The following is a 21,714-nucleotide window of genomic DNA, read 5'->3' as shown; positions in this document are numbered from 1 at the left end:
TCATATCCCACTGAGAGTCGAGGAAGGGAGATGCAGAATGGATATTTAACCATATTCATTGGTACTCACATGGTACCCATATCAGCACTTCATCTCCCTCCTTTGATTTTCAGTAGGTATAAGTGGGGGGAGCTAAAGGGTATTTTGTTCTTATTTTTAATTCCTTCCTTTCATTTTTAATTTTTTTTATTAGAGAAGTTGTAGGTCTACAGGAAAACTATGCATAAAATACAGATTTCCCATATACCTTATTAACAGTTTGAAAAATATGGAATGCTTCATGAATTTGCATGTCATCCTTGCACAGGGGGACATTCTAATTGCCATATCATTTCAATTTTAGCATATGTGCTGCCAAAGCAAGCAAGAGCTAAAGGGTACTGATTTAGTTCTTGGGGTATAATGTGTATTTTGCAATTTCTAATGGAAGTAAATTTGAGAAACTGGATCTTTGAAATTGCTACTTTTAAGTGTACATCATTTTGTTTTGATAATGTAATCCATCAACAAGTCTCTTTTCTTTTCTCATATTAAATTTTTTCACATAAAATAATGGACTTGGTCTAGAGTAGGTAATCTCAAGCTGGCTGTGCAACAGGAGTAGGAAGTTTAGAAAATTTATGCATGTCAGGATTATAAACCAGACATACTTTATTAGAATTTCCATGAATTTCTAAGAAATCCCCAACTGAATTTTACATAACTAGCCCAAATGTTGTTTGGGGATCCTTGCACAAGACCAATGGTTTGTAAACTTTTACTTGTCTCATGAGGTTCCCAGACAATATTTAGAGAAATTCTTTACAAATTGATATTTATATTTCCTATAAGCCTATTCTACTATTCACTGAAGTGGCTCTATTAAGACCCTGTTCTTCCCTTCCTGCTAGGCTCTGTTGCACATGAGCCTGGGACATCTCTATGATAGTGACATCTGCCCAGCACTGACTTCCTGAGAGCATCTTTCACCTCCTTGTTCCTCAGGCAGTAGATGGCTGGGTTGAGGAAGGGCACAATGACAGTGTAAAGCACAGAGATAATCTTGTTGTGGTTGAAGGTGTACATGGCCCGGGGCCGTGCATAGGTGAAGAGAGTGGAGAAGTAGTAGATGACAACCACTGCCAGGTGAGAGGCACAAGTGGAGAAGGCTTTGTGGCGTCCCCGCGCAGTAGGGATCCTCAGAATTGTTGCAATAATGGCAGCATATGATGAAACCACAACCAAAAGAGGGAGTAGAATCATCACCAGGGCCAGAATAAAGTCCACCAGCTCTGCTTGCTCCTTGTCAGAGCAGGTGAGGTTGAGAATTGGAGAGATATCACAGAAAAAATGGTTGATGATGTTGGGTCCACAGTAGGACAGTCGGGAAATGAAAAGAAGTTTCATCATGGAGCTGAAGAAACCACTTCCCCAGGAAGCACCAGCAAGACGAGTGGCCAGGCTGGGAGGCATGAGGCTACAGTAAAGGAGGGGTTCACAGATGGCCAGGTAGCGGTCATAGGCCATAACTGCCAACAGGACACATTCAGTGCAGGCCAACGCAATGAAGAAGTAGAGCTGAGTCATGCATCCTATATAGGAGACCCTATGGTCCTGGGTAAGAAAGGCTCCTAAGAGCCGGGGAACAGTGACATTGATGTACCAAAGCTCTAGGAAGGAGAGATGGCCAAGGAAAAGGTACATGGGGTGGTGAAGGCTAGAAGTTAGCCAGATAAGGGAGACAATGAGTGCATTCTCTAACAATGTCAACAGATACATTGCAAGGAAGAGGACAAAGAGAAGGAGCTGGAGGGGTGGAGAGGTAGGGAATCCCTGCAAGACAAATTCCTCCACGTGGACTCCACTTAAATTTCTCATGATCTCTGATCATTAGACTCCTTAAAAAAATAACATGAAGAAGAAGAGATTAAAAGACAGATAGACCAATTGCTACCATACCCTCACAAATTATGGACTTCAATTGTTCATTATTGACTTTATTTTTATATCATTTTATTCTTTCACTTTGCTGCTTTATCTCTCACCAAAGTACTTGGACTTGAGGATTGTCCTCAATAGCCAAGCAACCTTAACTAAAATGGGCATTTGGTAAATGCTTGCTGAGTGATTTCAGAATCAGCCTTGGTATTTCAATTATGGATTTCTTATCTAGGACATTCCCTTGTAACCCTTGGAAACACCCACAGACTCCCAAGCCTCATAGCATCTTTACTGACTATTTGTTTAATGAATGAATAAAATAATGAGTGACAGCAAACTGGAGCCTGAGGGCTTTTCTCTCAAGGGAAATTGGACTAAGAGCAAGTAGTAGCTCAAAGGCATTGCTTGAGCAGTATACAGGCAGCACAACAGGAGGAAGTTGGTTTGAAAAGTGTTCATTCACGATTGAATAAACAATTCAGTATGGAGGAGATACAAAAGCTCTCCTGCCCCAAAGAAGAGTCATTCTTTCACTCATTTTTCAAGTATCTTTGGTATATTCTCTGTGCCTGATTTAGCCAACTTGTTCTCAAGGCCAGTATGTTAGACCAAAAAATGACACCCCAAAAGATTACCATGTCCTAATTCCTGGACCCTGCAACTATCATCTCATATGGCAAAACTTTGCAGATGAGATTAAGATAAAAATCTTGAGATGAGGAGAGTATCCCAGATTATCTGGGAGGGCCCTAAATGTAATCATAATTTTCCTTATAGGAGAGAGTCAGGGGGAGATTTGATACAGAGACACAGAGGAGAAAGTGACATGAGGTTGGAGCAGAGAGAGATTAGAAGATGCTTGCCTTGGAGATTGGAGTGATGTATCCACAAGCCAAGGAACACTGGCAGCCACCAGCAGCTGGAAGAGGGGAGGAGCAGATTCTTCCCTGAAGTCTCGAAGGAAATGTTGCCTTGCCAACTCCTTGAATTCAACCCAGTTGATACTGACTCCAGGCTTCTGACCTCAAAATAAATTTCAGTTGTTTTAAGCCACCAACTTTGTGATAATTTATTATAGCAGCCACAAGAAATTAATACAGCTAGTAAGGCAACAAGGTGGAAGAGGCAAGCATCTGCCTCTCAACCATCCCACTGTCCCTTTTCAGCCTCCTGTCAGTATTGTCAATGGCCTGGAAACTCCAGAGAGTCTGTAAAATTACAAATATGACTTGAGATTGAGTCACATGTTACAAGTCATCAAGCATTTTCATCTTTGGTGATAGTTAAAGCACTTGGCTTTATGTATTTTCCCTCAAGGAACTTAAAAAACAATATACCAGCTTTCACATTTTTGAGTTGACATCTATTTTTATCATACATTTAAATAGCTTCAAGAAATCTAATTTTCACCACATTGTGAGTATCGCCATTTTAAATAAAACTATTACATCCTTCCTTTATATATCCAATGAAATCTAAATAACAATGCTATATCAATGAATGTTTAAAAATAGATGGAAATTTTATACCATTTTAATCACTGAATTCATAATTCATTGTATTGTAATATATTTTTATAATTGCAAGTCTCTCTCTGTCTCTGTGTGTTTTTGTGTTTATGTATGTATATTTATGTAATATTTTTGTTCCCTGTACTCTTGAGGCTGTGTTTTAAAAGCTATTTTCTTTTAGATATTATTATATGATTATTATTAGCACAACACTTAACCAAAGCAATATAAATATATGACAAATTTTTTAAAATATATGATAAAAATTTTAAAAAATTTATTGGAGAGTCATCTTATAATAATATGGATTGCAATTTTTTTCAGTTCCTGCATGCATTCATAAAAACTGCTTATTACCATAAGAGAAAGATTTGTCATCAATTCCATTCTTATATTTCATTTTGGAGCTATAAACACTGAAAAAACTAATTCACATAAATAAGTGACATTGATGTATTATAGCTCCAGGAATGGAGGATTTTTTTTTAATAGCAATTATACTAAATTATATGAACTTTTTACTAGCTATGTGTCAGAAATTACAAGTAATATATCATCAAAATTATTTTTATTGATCTATTAGCTGGCAGTTCGATTAGCTCCAGCTACACTGAAATAAACAAATTGGAAACCACTGTCTTGCAAAAGGATTCATTATCCAGTTATTAGATTCATTCACTTTATTGGCACTGACATTGGTGCTGGCACTAACTTACATTCTGGGAAACTACCACACAGTAAGATTCGGTTATGCCTCTCTTTGTAAAGTGGGAAAAAGAGTTTTGAAAAGGGATGTAAGAAAAGAAAAGAAGTACTTTCTTAAGAAGATCAATTTTAGAGGAGCTCATGAGGAAGTTTGAAGATAGGGGCTGATTACTTTGGAACTATTTGTGCCTGGACCTTGAAAGTCTTTGGGTACCTTCAGGTATCCACAAATACCGGTTTGAAAAGTCTTGACTTAATTTGCCAGGTACTTTTCTGAGAGAGTCTGGAGGGGAGGTATGGGTGTGAGGGTGGGGGAAAGGTAGGAAAGAAGAACAACATGCCTCGGGGAAAGGAAATAATGGAGAATGAGAAAAATCCAAATTTGATGATTGGAGACTCCCCAGAGCAAAGAATTCAGATGCTGAACTAGACTAAGTGATGACATAGGCTGGAAAAAGACTTGTCTTCATTCTTCTATTCTCAGTTCAAACAGTAGTGCCTAAGATACAGTCAGTTCTCAATAAAAATTAGTATTATGAATTTCAGTCCTAGTTTGTATAATCTCAAATAATTTACTTCATTCTGATACATATTTTGCAAATTTAGATACTGAACAGAATACCAAGCTTCTTTCCATTTCTAGCACTTCATGAAATTCAGTTGACCCAAGATCAGTCCTGAGGGATGGAGAAGAGAAGTTATTGGAAAATGGAGAGTAGAGTGAGAAACAGCCTAGAAGAATAACTGCCTACTTCACAAGTTTGGCCAATGTGGCGCATACTTCCTGCTGTTTCAAATGGAAGCCCTTAAATAGAGTCTCTTGGATCCAGACGTGCTCATAACTCCAACTCCTGCCAACTCTTCAAAATCACTTTACATCATCATCCTTGTGGCTTCTCAGGTCAGTTGTTGAAAACAGAACTCCTGTTTGCTTTTCAAAATGGCCTGCTATTGCCAAGGAGCTTCTTCTCCAACCAAGGCAACCCTGTCCCTAATCTCTGCCAGCTATTGCTTGTTTTTTTTCTTTTTACCTCTCCCAAGTTGTCCTGCCTTCTTGATGAGGTTGTCCCAGGTTGACTACTTCTAATAGCAGTACTCAGATCCTTACTTGAGCTCTGATATATCAGTACATCATGTGCACTGAGCACTTGTTTCATTTGTTCTTTCTTTATGTTCACTCTAACTTCTGGGCTATGCGTTTTCTCTTTCAGGCCTGGGAACCACTTTCCTCCACTATTGGCACTTCAGGATTTTTATGAAATTGTGAGAGCATGAGCTGCAGTTTCATCATTCATACAGTGACAAGCTGTGAAAGCACACCCTTCTCATTTGACAGCTTCGGTTTCAGAGAACAATTAATGAGGAGGATCCCAACGATTTCTCCCATTGCATTTTTCCCTCCAAACTAAAGGCAGATCTTTGCCCATAGTCTTCTCAGGACTAAATGTTATTAATGTTATTGTACAATTCAGTCTATTACTTGCTCTTTTGCTGTTACTATCCCCTCCACACCAATTGCCCACCCTTCTTATTTAATGCTGCAGTCACCTCAGAATTCTTCAAGATGCCAGTCTGTTTCCTTCTTCTGGTCTTCTTCATATGCATAAGCATTATAAATATCAGTTCCTCTGTGAAGACTCTGTCCATTTACTATGTTGTGTCAATAGATTCCACACATCTGCTATTGTGAAAATGACTATTATCAAATCTATGAAGTAATCATGTTTTTACCTGGATTTCTCCTCGGACTAAAACCTCTTCAACAGCAGGAGCTTGCACTCATTTCTCTATTCTAGTTAGTCAAGTTCAGTGATTTACATATAATAGGTACACAATCAACCTTTTTTGAATGAATTAATAAATAAACTAGGTTGTAATTTAGGAGCCTGGGAAAGTATTGTTCCTTCTCTATTTCAGGGGTGCAAGGCTGAACTGTTTCATTCTCAGTCAAATAGGGCTGTGGCTGCTTTTGAAGCTGTCATTCCTACCTCCTAAGTCTGAAATGAAAATCAGGGAAACAATTTCGTTGAAGATGTTTTGACCACAAAGTGAAACATAGTTGTTATTTAAAATGTGTTGGTAATTCCATGGATCTGTGGAGCTGAAAATAAGTACATATCATCTGGATCACCAAAATTAGCTATTTACACTGGTATAATTGCCCTCATACCTTTCTAATCTCTGCTTCCTGGATCCTGTATAAATGAAGTGTGAACAGTATGTTGCCTGGTCTCCACCCTCAGAAAGCAATACAAAAACTTTAGTCCAGAGACATACTGGAAAAAATCTGTACACAGGCATATTCCACATCCAGAAATATAAAGTTTTTTGTTTTGCTTTGCTTTGCTTTCTTTGAATTCTTCATTTTATCCTCACAAACTGAATAATCTCAACTCATGCAGCAAAGAATTTGGTGGACCAACAACTGAGACTCCTCTGTTGTCATTATAGTTACTGTCTTGGTCTGTGTCCACGTGGCAGGTAGAAAAGACATAATAATACAATTGATTACTCTGTGCAAGGCCTGTGTGCTTTCACGTAGTAACTTTCTTCATCCTCATAAACAGCCCATGAGTTCAAACACCTTTATCCTTACTTCACAGATGAAGAAACTAAGGCATAGAGAATGATTTTTTTTTTTTTTTTTAAGATCACACATTTAGTAAATTGTGGAGCTGGGATAAATTTGATTATAACCTGGCTACATGTTATGCTATGCATTCTCCATGGAAATAGGTAGGTCTCCATTGGCATAGCCAGATGTACTTATTCAGGAAAAACACATTTTTTGGGGGGTGGGGGGGTCATCTGTGTATGGAAGTAAAATTCAACCAATAGTTTTTAAAAATCTCATTTGTGTAGATGTGGACTGAATATGGTAGGCTTTGGGTGTGGCTTTTAAACAAGGAGATTGTTCCTTGCTAAACATACGAAGTTTGGCCTCTGCCTCTCTTAGCATTGCTCTCTGCTTTCTGTTGTCCCCCTTCCCATACACAATTTCCTAGATGGGACGATGCCCTGTCAACCATCTTCACAGATCTCTGTGTTAGGAACCTAACCATGTTGGAACCTAAAAACATCCCTTACACTTCTAAACATTAAAAATGCATTTCTCAGGCACCATCTCCATAATCCTAAGTATGTGGATATAGGGTAAAATAGAAGATATTTGGATGACTAAACTTCTTCAGATTTTAAGCACATTGAGCATCTGCAGAATTTCAAGAAGTTTCAGGATTATGAGAGATCTGAGAATTATAGGGGATGGATGAAGGAGCCAAGGGTAACCTGAATGAAGACACAATTTCTCACAGAAGTTCATGGAGTTCTAGTTTTGCCTCTCTTCCACATTCACTCACACGCGTTTTTTTTTTTTTTTTTTTTTTTTATATTTCCCAATAGGATATTTACCTGTTGTTTCTGAGCAAGGGCTGTCAGTCCCAGCCACTCTTCAATCAAGCTGGTACTTCACGCTAGTTTCTGAATCATTTGTGGCATGACAAGACAGAGGCTTGACAGATGGGGCCCGGAAGCAAGCAGAGGGAGCAGTAGCCAGTGCTTATCACCTCCGCATCCAGGAACAAAGTCCCTTAGGATGCACTGTCATGGTGACCTCCCTCTCCCTAACAAGATTGTGTCCAAGGCACTTCAGGGACCATTCGTTCTAGAGCATACATGATTCAACGACAGAGAAAGGCCTGGAGGAATAGAGGCCTACGGTGAATTAGAATAAAGTCCTTGAGTTCAGTGTCTGAATGCTATCTCCATAGTGCTTTTGCAAATACTGTTTGCAGAGGCACTGAAGAGGCTACTTGTCTACACGGGTAAACAGATATTCTGATGCTTCAAGTACAAAATTCTATTAAGTAAATAAAACAATAATGGAGTTATGGATAAATTGATTCTGATACACTCTGTAGACTACTCAATTTTCTGAGAAAATGTCATTTGTCAAACTCTGTCCACCTTTGCATCTGTATCATTTGTCTGTGTTTATGTGGGAGAGAGAAATAGTGTCTCCTATCCATAGGTCTACAAGCTCCGTGAAGAAATCACCTTTCCCTGCTCACTCTTCTTTACATCCCTTTGTGAATAAACTGGGCTAAGAGGGTGCATGGGGAAGCTCTCAGGATAGCTGGAGTGGGGATGGGCACAGGGGTGATTAGAGGTTCTTGATTCTTGGGCTTTTTCTGAATCTGTTTCTGAAAATAATGGGATTTTCTCTATCTCATAACCTTGGGTTTCGTGACCTCCAAGCTGCTCCTCTGTTTCTTAGAACTGTCACAGATGGAGTAGGCCACCTCTTAGGGTATGTGCTGAACTCCCTTTAACTGGAAATGTTTAGGCAGAGGCCAAATGACCTCCTGTCTAGGGCACAGCATGAGGGACACACTGTAATAGAAGCCACCGCTCACTCCTTTCCGAAATAATGAAAGTTTGAGGTTACTGCAGAATAACAGTTAAAAATGATAGTACTTTTCAAAACATCAGATGATGTTATGAGGAATTGGGGAATTACAGTTATATCTGAGTTTTCAGCCTGAGGTGGTGAGGAGATGGTAACTCTTAGGAATCATGGGAGTAGGAATAACATCAGAAAACTGGTATGAGTTGACTCCTGACATACTAAGCAGAGGAACTGGCAGATATATACAGCAGGAAATTGGAATTGTCATCCTGGATGTGAAGTTTGTTCTCAGATTATAAACTGGAAGTCATTAAAACTAATAAATATGATAGAAGTACATTTGATAGATTTAGCCATAAGGACAGAATCTAGTAAAATGGGAAGGATCAATAAGGAATGCTTGAGAAATGGCCTTTGGCATACCAAAGGAAAAAGGCTAGAAGGTGGTCAAGAAAGGAATCAAGTATTCTGGAGGTTAAGAGGCTAGATAGTTTTAGGAAAGAGCATGGTGAGGAAACAAGAGAAAGCATTTTTAATAGTGAAAATAAAAAGAGGGTACTGCTTTTATACAATTTCCTGTAGATGAAAAAAAAAAAGAAACACAACAGCCACTTACCGATTACTTACTGTATGTTGGACACTTTGCACTTTGCTAAGAACTTATATAAACATCTCATTTAATTATCTTAACAATACAATCTAGCTACAATCTAAGCTACCAAGACCCCAAAATACAGTCACTTAAATGAGACAGAATTTTATTTCTCTCTCATGTAACAGCACAGTGATGAACAGAGTTGGTAGGACTGGCGGGGCAGCTAGGCTTCCCAAGGTTACAAAAGCTACTGGCCAGTGGGCTGGTTCTGTCATCTTCAATTTAAGGCTTCCATTGCTAAATCCAAGGCAACTTCTCTGATTATTGCCATTTGCCAGCTATCAGGAAGCAGAAAGAAATTGTTCTTAAGGCCAAAAAATAGAAGTTGCATTCATTATTTCCACTCACATCTCATTGGCAATAACTTAGTCAGTTAGCCAAACTGGGCTGCAAAGAGGCTAAGAAATGTAGTATTTAATTGGTTAGCTATGTGCCCTGTTAAGATTCCAGAGGGTTCTATTACTAAAAATATGGAGATAATGAAATATAGGGAAGAATTAGCAATTTTTGATACAAGTAATTATGATAATCTCATTTAAAATGGGGGAAAAGAGGCTTTAAGAAGGTAAACCATTTTCTCAAAGTCACAACCCTAGAGTGCAGCAAAGACAGGACTTAAATTCAAGTCACATTGATACCAGCTCTCATTTTTTTGTTTTGTCTTTTTCATTGTTTGTTTGCTTTTTACAAGTTTATTCACAAACCATACAATCCATCCTAAGTGTATAATCAATGGCTCCTGGTATAATCACATAGTTATGCATTCACCACCACAATCTATATGAGAACATTACCATTTCTTCCAAAAGGAAAGAAAAAAGTACCATACCCCTCCCTTTTATTCCCCTATTGTTGACATTTACCTTGGTATAGTGCCTTTGTTAAAAAATTAACAAAGAATATTACAATGTTACTGTTAACTATAGACCTTAGTTTGCATTAATTGTATTTTTCCTATATACCATCCCATTTTTAACACCTTGTAATAGTGACATACATTTGTTCTAGTTTATGTAAAGAGTTTATTATATTTTCACAATTAACCACCATTATCATCCACTCTGGTTTTTACTGAGTTATACAGAGCCAGTTTTTATACTCTAGCTTTCCTTCTGGTGACATACATGACCTTAATCTTCCTCTTTCAGCCATACTCACACTCAGCTTTGTAAATTACACTTACAAATTGTGTTACCATCACACAGTATCGTGCTATTTCTGAACTTTTCAATCAATCTCATTAAACATTCTGTATTCCTTAGGCATCAACTGCCTAATCTCTGCCCTCTTTTTATCTCCTGACAACTTCTCGAATTTAACTCTCAGAGTTTGTTCATTATAGTTAGTTCATATTATTGAAAGCATACAATATTTGTCCTTTTGTTTCTGGCTTATTTCACTCAATGTAATGTCCTCAAGTCTCATTCATGTCATTGAATTCATCACGAATTCATTCCTTCCTGGAGCTGCACAATATTCCATTGTATGTATTCGCCACAGTTAGCCTTTCCATTCGTCAGTCATTGGACCCTTGGGCCACCTCCATCTAATAGCAATCGTGAATAACTCCACTGTAAACTTTGGTGTACAAATGCTTTTTTGTGTTCCTGCTTTCATTTCTTTTAAGTATATTCCTAGTAAAGGATTGCTGGATCATATGAAAATTCTATACTTAGCTTCCTGAGGAATCACCAAACTGCCTTCCAAAGGGGCTGAACCATTTGATATTCCCACCAACACTGGATAAGTGTACCTGTTTCCCCACATGTCTCCAGGACTTGCAGTTTTCTGTTTTTTTTGTTTTTTGTTTTTTGTTTTTTTTTATAATGGTCATTCTGGTAGGTGTGAAATGGTATCTCTTTGTGGTTTTGATTTGCATTTCCCTAATAGCTAGTGAAGTTGAACATCTTTTCATACGCTTTTGAGCCATTTGCATTTCCTCTTTGGAAAAGTGTCTATCCATGTCTTTTGCCTATTTTTAAAGTGGGTTGCTTGTTTTTCTGTTGTTGAGTTGTAGGATTTCTTTATATATTCTGGATATTAAACTTTAATTGGATATGTGGTTTCTGACTATTTTCTTCCACTGAATAGGTTGCCTTTTTACTTTCTAGACAAAGTTATTTGGTGCACAAAAGTGCTCAGTTTTGAAGAGAACCCATCTATCTATTTCTTCTTTCATTGCTTATGCTTTGTGTCTAAGGTCAAGGAAATCATCTTCTACCACAGTATCTTTAGGATATATCCCTATATTTTTCTCCTATGAGTTTTATGGTCTTAGAAACCCCATTTGGCCATGGTGTATAATTCTTTTAATGGGATGCTGGATTCAATTTGCAAGTATTTTGTTGATTTTTGCATCTATATTCATTAGAGAGATTGATCTGTAATTTTCAACTCTTACAGTATCTTTGTCTGGCTTTGGTATTAGGGTGATGTCGGCTACATAGAATGAGTTAGGTAGCATTCCTTTCTCTTCAATTTTTTGGAAGAGTTTGAGCAGGATTGGTATTAATTCTTTCTGGAAGACTTGGTAGAATTCACATGTGAAGCCATCTGGTCCTGGATATTTCTTTTTTGGGAGGTTTTTGATGACTTTATTTGTGATTGGTTTGTTGTGGTCTTCTATTTATTCCTGAGTCAGTGCTTGTTGTTTATGTGTTTCTTGGAAGTTGTTCATTTCATCTGTCATATAGTTTGTTGGCAGACAGTTGCTCATAGTATCTTCTTATTATCTCTTTTACTTCTGCAAGGTCAGTAGTAATGTCCCCCTTCCCAATTTCTAATTTTATTTATTTGCATTTTTTCTTTGTCATCCTATTGATTTTCTCAAAGAACCAATTCACAGGTTTGTTAATTCTCTCATTTTGTTTTGTTGTTGTTCTCAATTTCATTTATTTCTGCTCTAATCTTTGTTATTTCTTTCCTCCTGTTCGCTTTGGGGTTAGTTTGCTGTTCTTTTTCTAGTTCCTCCAGGTGTGCAGTTAAGTCCTTGATTTTAGCTCTTTCTTCTTTTTTAATATAGGTGTTTAGGGCAATAAATTTCCCTCTCAGTATTGCCTTTGGTCCATCCCATATGTTTTGATATGTTGTGTTCTCATTTTCATTTGTCTCAAGATGTTTACTGATTTCTCTTGTAATTTCTTCTTTGACTGACTGGTTGTTTAAGAGTGTGTTGTTTAGCCTCCACATTTTGTGAATTTTCCAGTCCTCCATCTTTGTTGATCTCCAACTTCATTCCATTATGATCCAAGAAAGTGTTTTGTATAATTTCAGTCTTTTAAAATTTATTGAGACCAGCTTTGTGACCCAACATGTGATCTATCTTAAACAATGACCCATGAGCCTTGAGAAGAAAAGTATATCCTGCTGTTGTGGAGTGCAATGTTCTATAAATGTCTGTTAAGTCCAGATCTTCTATTACATTATTCAAGATCTCTGTTTCCTTATTGATCCTCTGTCCAGATGTTTTATCCATTGATGAGAGTGGTGTATTAAAGTCTCCCACTATTATTGTAGAGGTGTCTATTACTTCCTTCAGTGTTGCTAGTGTTTGCCTCATGTATTTTGGGGCATCCTGACTAGTTGCATAAATATTTATGATTGTTATTACTTCTTGATGGATTGTCCCTTTTATTAATACATAGTATCCTTCTTTATCTCTTTTAACTGTTTTATATTTAAAGTCTATTTTGTCCAATATTAGAAAAGCTATCCTTGTTCTTTTCTAGTTGCTGTTTGTGTCCTTGGGTCTAAAGTAAGTCTCTTTTGACAGCATATAGATGGATCTCATTTTTTTTTTTTTTAATCCATTCTGCCATTCTATGTCTTTTCATTGGGGAGTTAAATCCATTGAGGAGTTAAATCCATTAAGTACTGAAAAGGCAGTACTTTCTTTAATCATTTTGTCCTTTGGATTTTATAAATCATATCTTATTTTTTCTCTCTTTTTAACCTTTTAGTTACCCTTACTGATAAACTTCATATCTACACTCTTCTCCAAACCTTTCTCTTCTGCCTTTTCCTATCAGCCTGTAGGACACCCTTTAGTATTTCTTGTAGAGCAGATATCTTGTTGACAAACTCTCTCAGTTTCTGTTTATTTGTGAATATTTTAAACTCCCTCTTTTTTGAAGGGAAGTTTTGTAGATAGAGTATTCTTAGCTTGTATTTCTCCTCTTTCATACCACTGCTATCTTGCCACCCTGGTTTCTGCTGAGAAATGTGTACTTAGTCTTACTGAGCTTCCCTTGTATGTGATGGATTGCTTTTCTCTTGCTGCTTTCAGAATTCTGCCTGTCTTTGGCATTTGACAATCTCATTACTAAGTGTCTTACAATACATCTATTTGAATCTATACTGTTTGGGTATGTTGCTCTTCTTGGACCTGTAATTTGATGTCTTTCATAAGAGGTGGGAGATTTTTGGTGATTGTTTCCTCGATTATTCTTTCTGCCCTTTCCCCCTTCTCTTCTCCGTCTGGGACTCCCATAACATGTATATTCATGCACTTCATGCTGTCATTCTTCCCTGAAACTCTGCTCAAATTTTTCCATTCTTTTTCCTATCTGCTTATTTGTGTGTATTTCAGATGTCCTATTATCTTGTTTGCTGATCCTGTCTTCTGCCACTTCAAATCTGCTGTTTTATGTTTCAGTTGTATTTTTTTTGTCTCTTCTATTGTGACTTCAATTCCCATTAAGTTCTGTTATTTATTTATTTACTTTTTTTTGCATGCTCCTGAGTTCTTCTTTATGGTCACCCAGTGTCTTCTTTATATCCTTCATCTCATTTGCCACATTTTCCTTCAACTCGTTGAATTGATTTTGAAGATTTGTTTGAACATCCTTTATTAGTTGTTTCAACTTCTGTATCCCATCTGAAGCTTCAGTTTGTTGCTTTGACTGGGCCGTATCTTTATGCTTTATAGTATGACTTGTGATTTTTTGCTGGTGTATAGGCATCTGATTTTATTGATTTGTTTATTCTGGAGGTCATTTTCTCACTCTTGTCTAGGATTTTCCTGTTGATTGGTTTTGTGTTCTAACTCTTCTTTGATACATGGTTCAATTTTTTCTAGACTTTTAGCATAGCTTGCGTTTAATTGATCAGAATTTTTTCAGCTCTTATTTATCTGATTCTTGCCCTGAATATATGGAATAATTTTTGAGATTGCTCTATTTGTGCAGTTGTTTCTTCCCCAGGAAAAGCTTTCTCTTCCTTCTTCCTCCTCAGGTGATGTCAGTCTGTTCTATTTGTTTTTTATTCACTTCTATATGATTTTTTTTTCATTTTTATTGTGGAATAGAGCATATATACATAAAAGCAATAACTTTCAAAGTGTGATTTAACAATTAGTTAGCAAATTTCAAAGGATGTATGGTTTATAGTTCCACAGTTTTAGTTATTTCCTTCTAGCTGTTCTAATACCCTAGCAACTAAGAAAATATATATGTAAAGATTCAGTGTTCATAATCCTTTGTTAAATTCCATCTTGTCTGTTGCTACCCCTTCCTCTAGCTTAATGGTTTTCCCAATCTTCAGGGAGGTCTAGGAAGTGACCACCCTAACTTGTTGACATTATGGGAAAAGGGGATGCTTTAGGTTGTGTTCTTGAAGAGGCTGTTGCCTCTGGGTTTCAGAACTTATCTGGCATAGGAATAATCTGGAGGCTTTTAGTTTCTGAAAAATAAACTTAGTGAGTGAAACTTTTGTAGTCTCAGATAGGAACTAGGGTATTGCTTAGGGTTTTCAGGACTACCATTGCTTTGGGCTTGCCATATTGTGGCCATTTAGCGTATCTAGGTGAAGCTTGCATAGGAATAACCTCCAGGAGAGCCTCTCAACTCTATTTGAAATCTCTTAGCCATTGAAACCTTATTTTGTTGCTTTTCTTTTCCTCCTTTTGGTCAAAAAGGCATTCTCAATCCCCTGATGCCAGGGTCAGGCTCATTCCTGGGATCTGTGTCTCCTGTTGCCAGGGAGATTCAGTCACCTGAGAGTCCTGTCCCACGTCGGTGGAGGGTGATGAATTTATTTGCACAGTTGGGCTTAGAGAAAGGCCACATCCTGAGCAAAAAAGAGGTTCTCTGGAGGTGGCTCCTAGGCATAATTGTATGTGGGCTTAGCCTCTCCTTTATAGCCATAAGTTTCACAAGAGCAAGCCTCAAGATCGAGAGCTTGACTTACTGAGTAGGGGATTCCTATTTTCACATAGCATATATTCTGTCAAGGATAAACAATGTCTCACAGTATCTTTACTTAGTTGTACAATCCTCATCACTCTCCATTTTAAACAATTCTCATGACCAAAAACACCTCATAACTCTTATCAGCCCTTAATTAGTTATCCCTAGTATTTGTGTGGTACTAGTAAGGTATTCCTATTAATTATAGTCCCTAGTATGCAATGAGTAGTTTTTCCCATATACCGCTCTGTTGTTAACTCTTTGTAGCAGTGTTATACCTTAGAAGTATATCATGCAAGCCCTTGCTGATATTTGTAGTGTTAATCTGTTGGATACATGCCTTTAAACAACCCCTTTCAATAACGTTCTTCAGTGCAGCTCTGATATTTATAATCCCATAATGAACCACCATTTCCTTAACCATTCCCATAACATTAAATTCACCATCATTAACATATCTGAACACATAGTTTACCATTCCCCCTTCACTAGTTTCTGTCTATCTCTAGGTCCCCTATATGTCTATAAGACATATTTTTTAAAATTCAATTTTATTGAGATATATTCACAAACCATACAATCATCCATGGTGTACAATCAATTGTTCACAATACCATTATATAGTTGTGCACTCATCACCACAATCAACATTTTCATTACCACACACAAAAAATAAAAATTAAAGCAAAAAAGAGCACCCAAAACATCCCTCCCTATACTTCATTTACTTTTGTCCTTATTGTTCTACTCATCTGTCCATATACTGGAAAAATGGAGTGGGAGCCATAAGATTTTCAGAATCATGTAGTTGCATGGTGTAAGTTATTTAGTTATACAATCATCTTCAAGAATCAAGGCTATTAGGTTGCACTTTATCAGTTTCAGGTATTTCCTTCTAGCTATATCAATACACTAAAATCTAAAAATAGATATCTATATAATGCATAAGAATAACCTCCACAATAATCTCTAGACCCCATTTGAAATCTGTCAGCCACAGAAACTTTATTTTGCTTCATTTCTCTTCCCCTTTTTGTTTCAAGAAGGCTTTCTCAATCCCACAGTGTGAGGGCCAAGCTCATCCCTGGGAGTCATGTCCCACATTGCCAAGGAGATTTACACCCCTGGGAGTCATATCCCACATATGGGGGAGGGCAGTGAGTTTACCTGATGAGTGGGCTTATATAGAGAGAGGTCACATCTGAGCAAAAAAGAGGTTCTCTTGGGGTAAGACACTGATTTTACATTGTACAGGGAGTTCATAGTAGCAGTAACATACAATATTTTTCCTTTTGTGTCTGACTTATTTCACTCAGCATTATATCGTCAAGGTTCATCCATGTTGCCATATGTTTCAGGACCCCATTTCTTCTTACTGCTGCACAGTATTCCATCATATGTATATACCACATTTTGTTTATACACTCATCTGTTGAAGGATACTTGGGTTGTTTCCACGTCTTGGCAATTGCAAACAATGCTGCTATGAACATCAGTGTGCAAATGTCTGTTTGTTTCACTGCTTTCAGATCTTCTGGGTGTATATCAAGAAGTAGAATTGCCAGATCATGGAGTTAACTTGATGTCTAGTTTTCTGAGGAACTGTCAAACTGTCTTCCACAGCAGCTGTACCATTATACATTACTACCAGAAATGAATAAAAGTTCCAATTTCTCCACATCCTCTCCAGCATTTGTAGTCTCCTGTTTGTTTAATAGCAGCCATTCTTATTGGTGTGAAATGATATCTCATTGTGGTTTTGATTTGCATTTCCCTAATAGCTAGTGAAGATGAACATTCTTCATGTGCTTTGTAGCCATTTGTATTTCCTCTTTGGAAAAATGCCTTTTCATATCTTTTGCTCATTTTATAATTGGGCTGTTTGTACTATTGTCATTGAGTTGTAGGATTTCTTTATATGTGCAGGCTACCAAAATATATGGTTTCCAAATATTTTCTCCCATTGAGTTGGCTGCCTCTTCACCTTTTTGACAGTCTTTTGAGGCACAGATGCTTTTGATTTTGAGGAGATCCCATTTATCTATTTTTTTCTTGTTGCTTGTGCTTTGGGTGTAAGGTCTAAGAAGCTACCTCCTCTTACAAAGTTCTGAAGATGTTTCTCTATGTTATCTTACAAGAGTTTTATGGTGCTGTCTCTTATATTGAGGTTTTGATCCATTTTGAGTTAATTTTTGAATAGAGTGTGAGGTAGGGGTTCTATATGTTTCTAATACTCCTTTTACTATCTCTAGCGACTTTTACCTGGAGAGCTTATTCTGGCAAGAGGGTCCACCTGGAGAGGATCTACTCCAGTCAGCTTCTCCCAGACAATACAGGTCCAGGAATCACGAAGGGGCTGTAGATCAGTGTACCAGTTTGTATATATTATGTCCCCCAGAAAAAAGCCATATTCTTTAATGCAATCTTGTGGGGGCAGACATACTAGTGTTGATTAGATTGGAATTCTTTGAGTGTTTCCATGGAGATGTGACTCAATCAACTGTGAGTGAAACATTTGATTGGATAATTTCCATGGAGGTGTTACCCCACCCATTCAGGGTGGGTCTTCATTGGATCACTGGCCCAGACACAGAGCAACTGAGAGTGACAATTTGAAGAGGAGCTGCAGCTAAAAGAGGACAAAATGCCCCAAAAGCAACATTTTGGAGAATGTCATTTTGAAACACAATCTGAGAGCAAGCAGATACCAGCCACTTGCCTTCCGAGCTAACAGAGGTTTTCTAGACATCATTGACCTTCCTTCAGCAAAGGTACTCTATTGTAGATGCCTTACCTTGGACACTTTATGGCCTTAAGACTGTAACTGTGTAACCAAATAACCCCCCTTTATAAAAGCCAATCCTTTTCTGGTGTTTTGCATAATGGGCAGCATTAGCAAACCGGAACTATCAGTATCAAGTTTCTCTGGGGATGAGAGCCAGTAGGATACCAGTCTTTCATGTGAAACTTCCTGATTTGATGCTTTTCCAGTCCTGCCCAAGAGATGATGCCCTTCAGCCTGCTGCTCCCACAGCCCTAAGTTGTTACTATGCCTTTAATTCTCAGCCTACCCATCTTGCTGGGGGAGTGCTTGAGAGAGAGGCTTCAGGGAAAGTGGACTGAAACTGCTTCTTCCAAGCTCCTGGAGTCTGAATTTTCTAAATAACAGCCAAAACCTACACTGGACCTTGCCCCACTAGTTTTCTTGAGGAGCAATCACTCCTCAGCCCCCTGTTTCATGCAGGCCCAAAAACTTACAATGACTCTCAAGCAGCCCCACTTCTGCTCCTGCTGGTTGAGACAAAGGCTGGGCACCACTTTTTGTAGGTTGAAAATATTGCTGTTACCCCTGCCCCTGGAATCTAAATTCTCTATATGACAGCTGTCACATGCACTGGCCCTGCTTCCCTTTTCAGAGGGAAAGGCCACCTCAGTGACCTATCCCAACCTCCTGGGGGAATACTGTGCCTCTCAGTCAGCCCTATGTCAGGGGCTTGGTTGAAAATGGAGACTTGATGGCTGCTTTCTTTAATGGGATGCTTTAAAAATGTAGCAGTTCTTAGGGCTGGACTCCAGCATCCCAGTGTGACAAATCAAGAGCCGGAGTTAATACCTGGCTCTGTCTGCCCCTTTTCTTAAGACAAAGCTGTCCTTCAGCAAACTGAGCTCAGCCAACTCCAGAAGCCTCTGACTTTCCATCAGCCCTGCTTGCTCCCTGCTGGCAGCGGGGTTGAAAGAGAACTTTCAGTTTCTTTCTTGGTTGTGCTGTAAATTTATCTGTGCTTAGAGATGGTATCCAGTAGTTGAAATTCATTAATCAAAAGCTGCAATTGTTGCCTAGCTGAGTTCCCCTCCCTTTGCTCCTAGGGAAGAGGGCTTCTGCTTCCTGACGAGGAGTGACTCCCAAGTCAGCCTGCCATGCCAGTGGGGAGGGGCACTGGCTTCCACAGCTTGGAAAGATTTACTCACAGTTCTTCACTGCAATTTTGTCAGTCTTTCTCTTCTACTAGTTTCAGGCTGGTGTACAATGCATGTCTGGTCTTCAAAGTCCCCCAAATAGTTGTTTCAGACAGTTCTGGCTGTTTAGCTGGCCTGGAGGATGGACCAAATCCTAGAGTTCACTACACCACTGTCTTCCATCTCATGCTCTCTCATTTGTGTTTTTTTATCCAGTTTTATTGAGATATATTCACATACCAAACAATCATCCATGGTGTACAATTAACTGTTCACCATACAATCATATAGTTGTGCATTCATCACCCCAATCTATTTTTGAACATTTCCTTATACCAGAAAGAATGAGAATAAGAATAAAAAATAAAAACAAAAAAGAACACCAAATCATCCCCCCCATCCCACCCTATTTTTCATTTAGTTTTTGTCCCCATTTTTTCTACTCATCCATCCATACACTGGATAAAGGGAGTGCAATCCACAAAGTTTTCACAATCACACCGTCACCCCTTGTAATCTACATTGTTATACAATCATCTTCAAGAGTCAAAGCCACTGGGTTGGAGTTTGGTAGTTTCAGGTATTTACTTCTAGCTATTCCAATATATTAAAATCTAAAAAGTGTTATCTATATAGTGCATAAGAATGCCCACCAGAGTGACCTCTCAACTCCATTTGAAATCTCTCATCCACTGAAGCTTTATTTCGCATCCCCCTTTTGGTCAAAAAGATGTTCTCAATCCTATGATGCTGGGTCCAGATTCATCCCTGGGAGACATATCCTGTGTTGCCAGGGAAATTTACACACCTGGGAGTCGGGTCCCATGTAGAGGGGAGAGCAGTGAGATCACCTGCCAAGGTGGCTTAGTTATAGAGAGAGGGCCACATCTGAGCAACAAAGAGGCACTCAGGGGGAGACTCTGCCGTCAATCCCTTGTGTTCGTGAGAACATTAGCAACAATCCAGGTAAGGAAGTCCAACACCTTCACATCTTCCCCCAGCTCCTCGGAGGGGACCCAAATATATATTTTTATTCTCCACCCAAATTACTTTTGGGATGTGTTGCTATTTCACTCTAACCTATACAGACCTACCATATCTCACTTCCTATTCAAAGTTCCATGTAATTGTGGTGTTTGAACAAACTGATTGTATAAGTTATATTGTTTAGAAAATATAGATCCTACACCAAATAAACATCTCTTCCCTTGGTCTCACATGGAAGTTGAAGTTTTAACACACAGTCAGTTTCAACCTTTACCCTTTGGCCCGATTTGCCTGTCTTAAATAGATCTGCTTCATTCATATCTCTAATTGAAGTCTGGGCTCTTTTTCAGGTTTTGTTTTTGTTTTTGTTTTTTTTTTTAACAGTTGCTGTATGCATTATACCGACATTGATATCTGCTGAGGTCTAGCTCTGAGTTTCAGGTGTCACACAGATACCCAATGTTCCAGAGACCAATCAGGTTATACACCAAGGGATCAACATCTCAGAGTTTGGAGATAGCCATTACAATTCAGGAATAGATTTGTCTGCTGTAAGATCTTACAATCTAGGGACCACTACAATAATCATTTCCCTCTTAGGCTGTGCTCTAAGATTCAATTACAAGTTTACAAATTGTAGTTAGTCCATATCAATGATTCATTATAGTGTTTGCCTTTGTTTCTGGCATACTTCACTCAACATGCTGTCTACAGGATCCATTCACCTCATTCACTCCTCATAGTTACTCAATATTCCATTGTATGCATACACCACAGTTCAATGTTCTGTCCCTCAGTCAGTGTACACTTGGGCTACCTCCGCCCACTGCAAATCATGAATACTGCCTCCATAAACATGAGTGTGCAAATGTCCATTCATGTCGCTGCTCTCAGATCTTCCAAGTATATACCCCATAATAAGGTTGCAGGACCTTATGGCCCCCACATACTTGGCTTCTTGTGGAAAACCACAGTGACCTCCAGAAAGGCTACACCACTCTGCTTCCTCATCAACAGTAAATAGGTACATCCCTCTCTCCATGATTTCTCCAGCACCTTTATTCCTATTCATATTTTTTCCTACAATTTTGTAGACATATATTCACATAACAGACAATTAACCACAGTGTACAACAATCAGTTGTTCACATTATCATCATATAGTTGTACATTTATCACCACAGTCAGCACTTGAACATGTTGATTACTATGGAAAAGTTTTTTTTTGGTGAATAATAAAAAATATTATAATAAAAAGAAAAATAAAGTGTCATCAGTACAATATATTAGTAAGTACAGAAAACAACACCACTACCAAGAGTCCCTATCCCTCCCTAATATCCCCCTCTCATACACATTTAACTTTGATATGTTGCCTTTGTTACA

General features: G+C 38.2%; 1 protein-coding gene and 1 pseudogene across 1 annotated transcript; both read right to left on the bottom strand.

Annotated features, from left to right (window-relative positions):
- Positions 1 to 262: 262 nt before the first annotated feature.
- Positions 263 to 363, bottom strand: LOC119528310 (annotated as a pseudogene).
- A 498-nt stretch (positions 364 to 861) lies between these two features.
- LOC119512615 (olfactory receptor 6P1) lies at positions 862 to 1,857 on the bottom strand. The gene has a single exon (XM_037807396.1). It carries the CDS (start codon positions 1,855 to 1,857, stop codon positions 862 to 864), a length of 996 nt encoding a protein of 331 aa, XP_037663324.1.
- Positions 1,858 to 21,714: the final 19,857 nt, after the last annotated feature.

This window comes from Choloepus didactylus, chromosome 2 (genome assembly GCF_015220235.1).
Source record: "Choloepus didactylus isolate mChoDid1 chromosome 2, mChoDid1.pri, whole genome shotgun sequence".
Classification (NCBI taxonomy): Eukaryota; Metazoa; Chordata; class Mammalia; order Pilosa; family Megalonychidae; genus Choloepus; species Choloepus didactylus.
This window is presented reverse-complemented; position numbering and strand designations above follow the sequence as displayed.

Coding starts and splice junctions, on each gene's coding strand:
- LOC119512615 (XM_037807396.1), bottom strand. CDS start 1,857: ATGAGAAATTTAAGTGGAGTCCACGTGGAGGAATTTGTCTTGCAGGGA.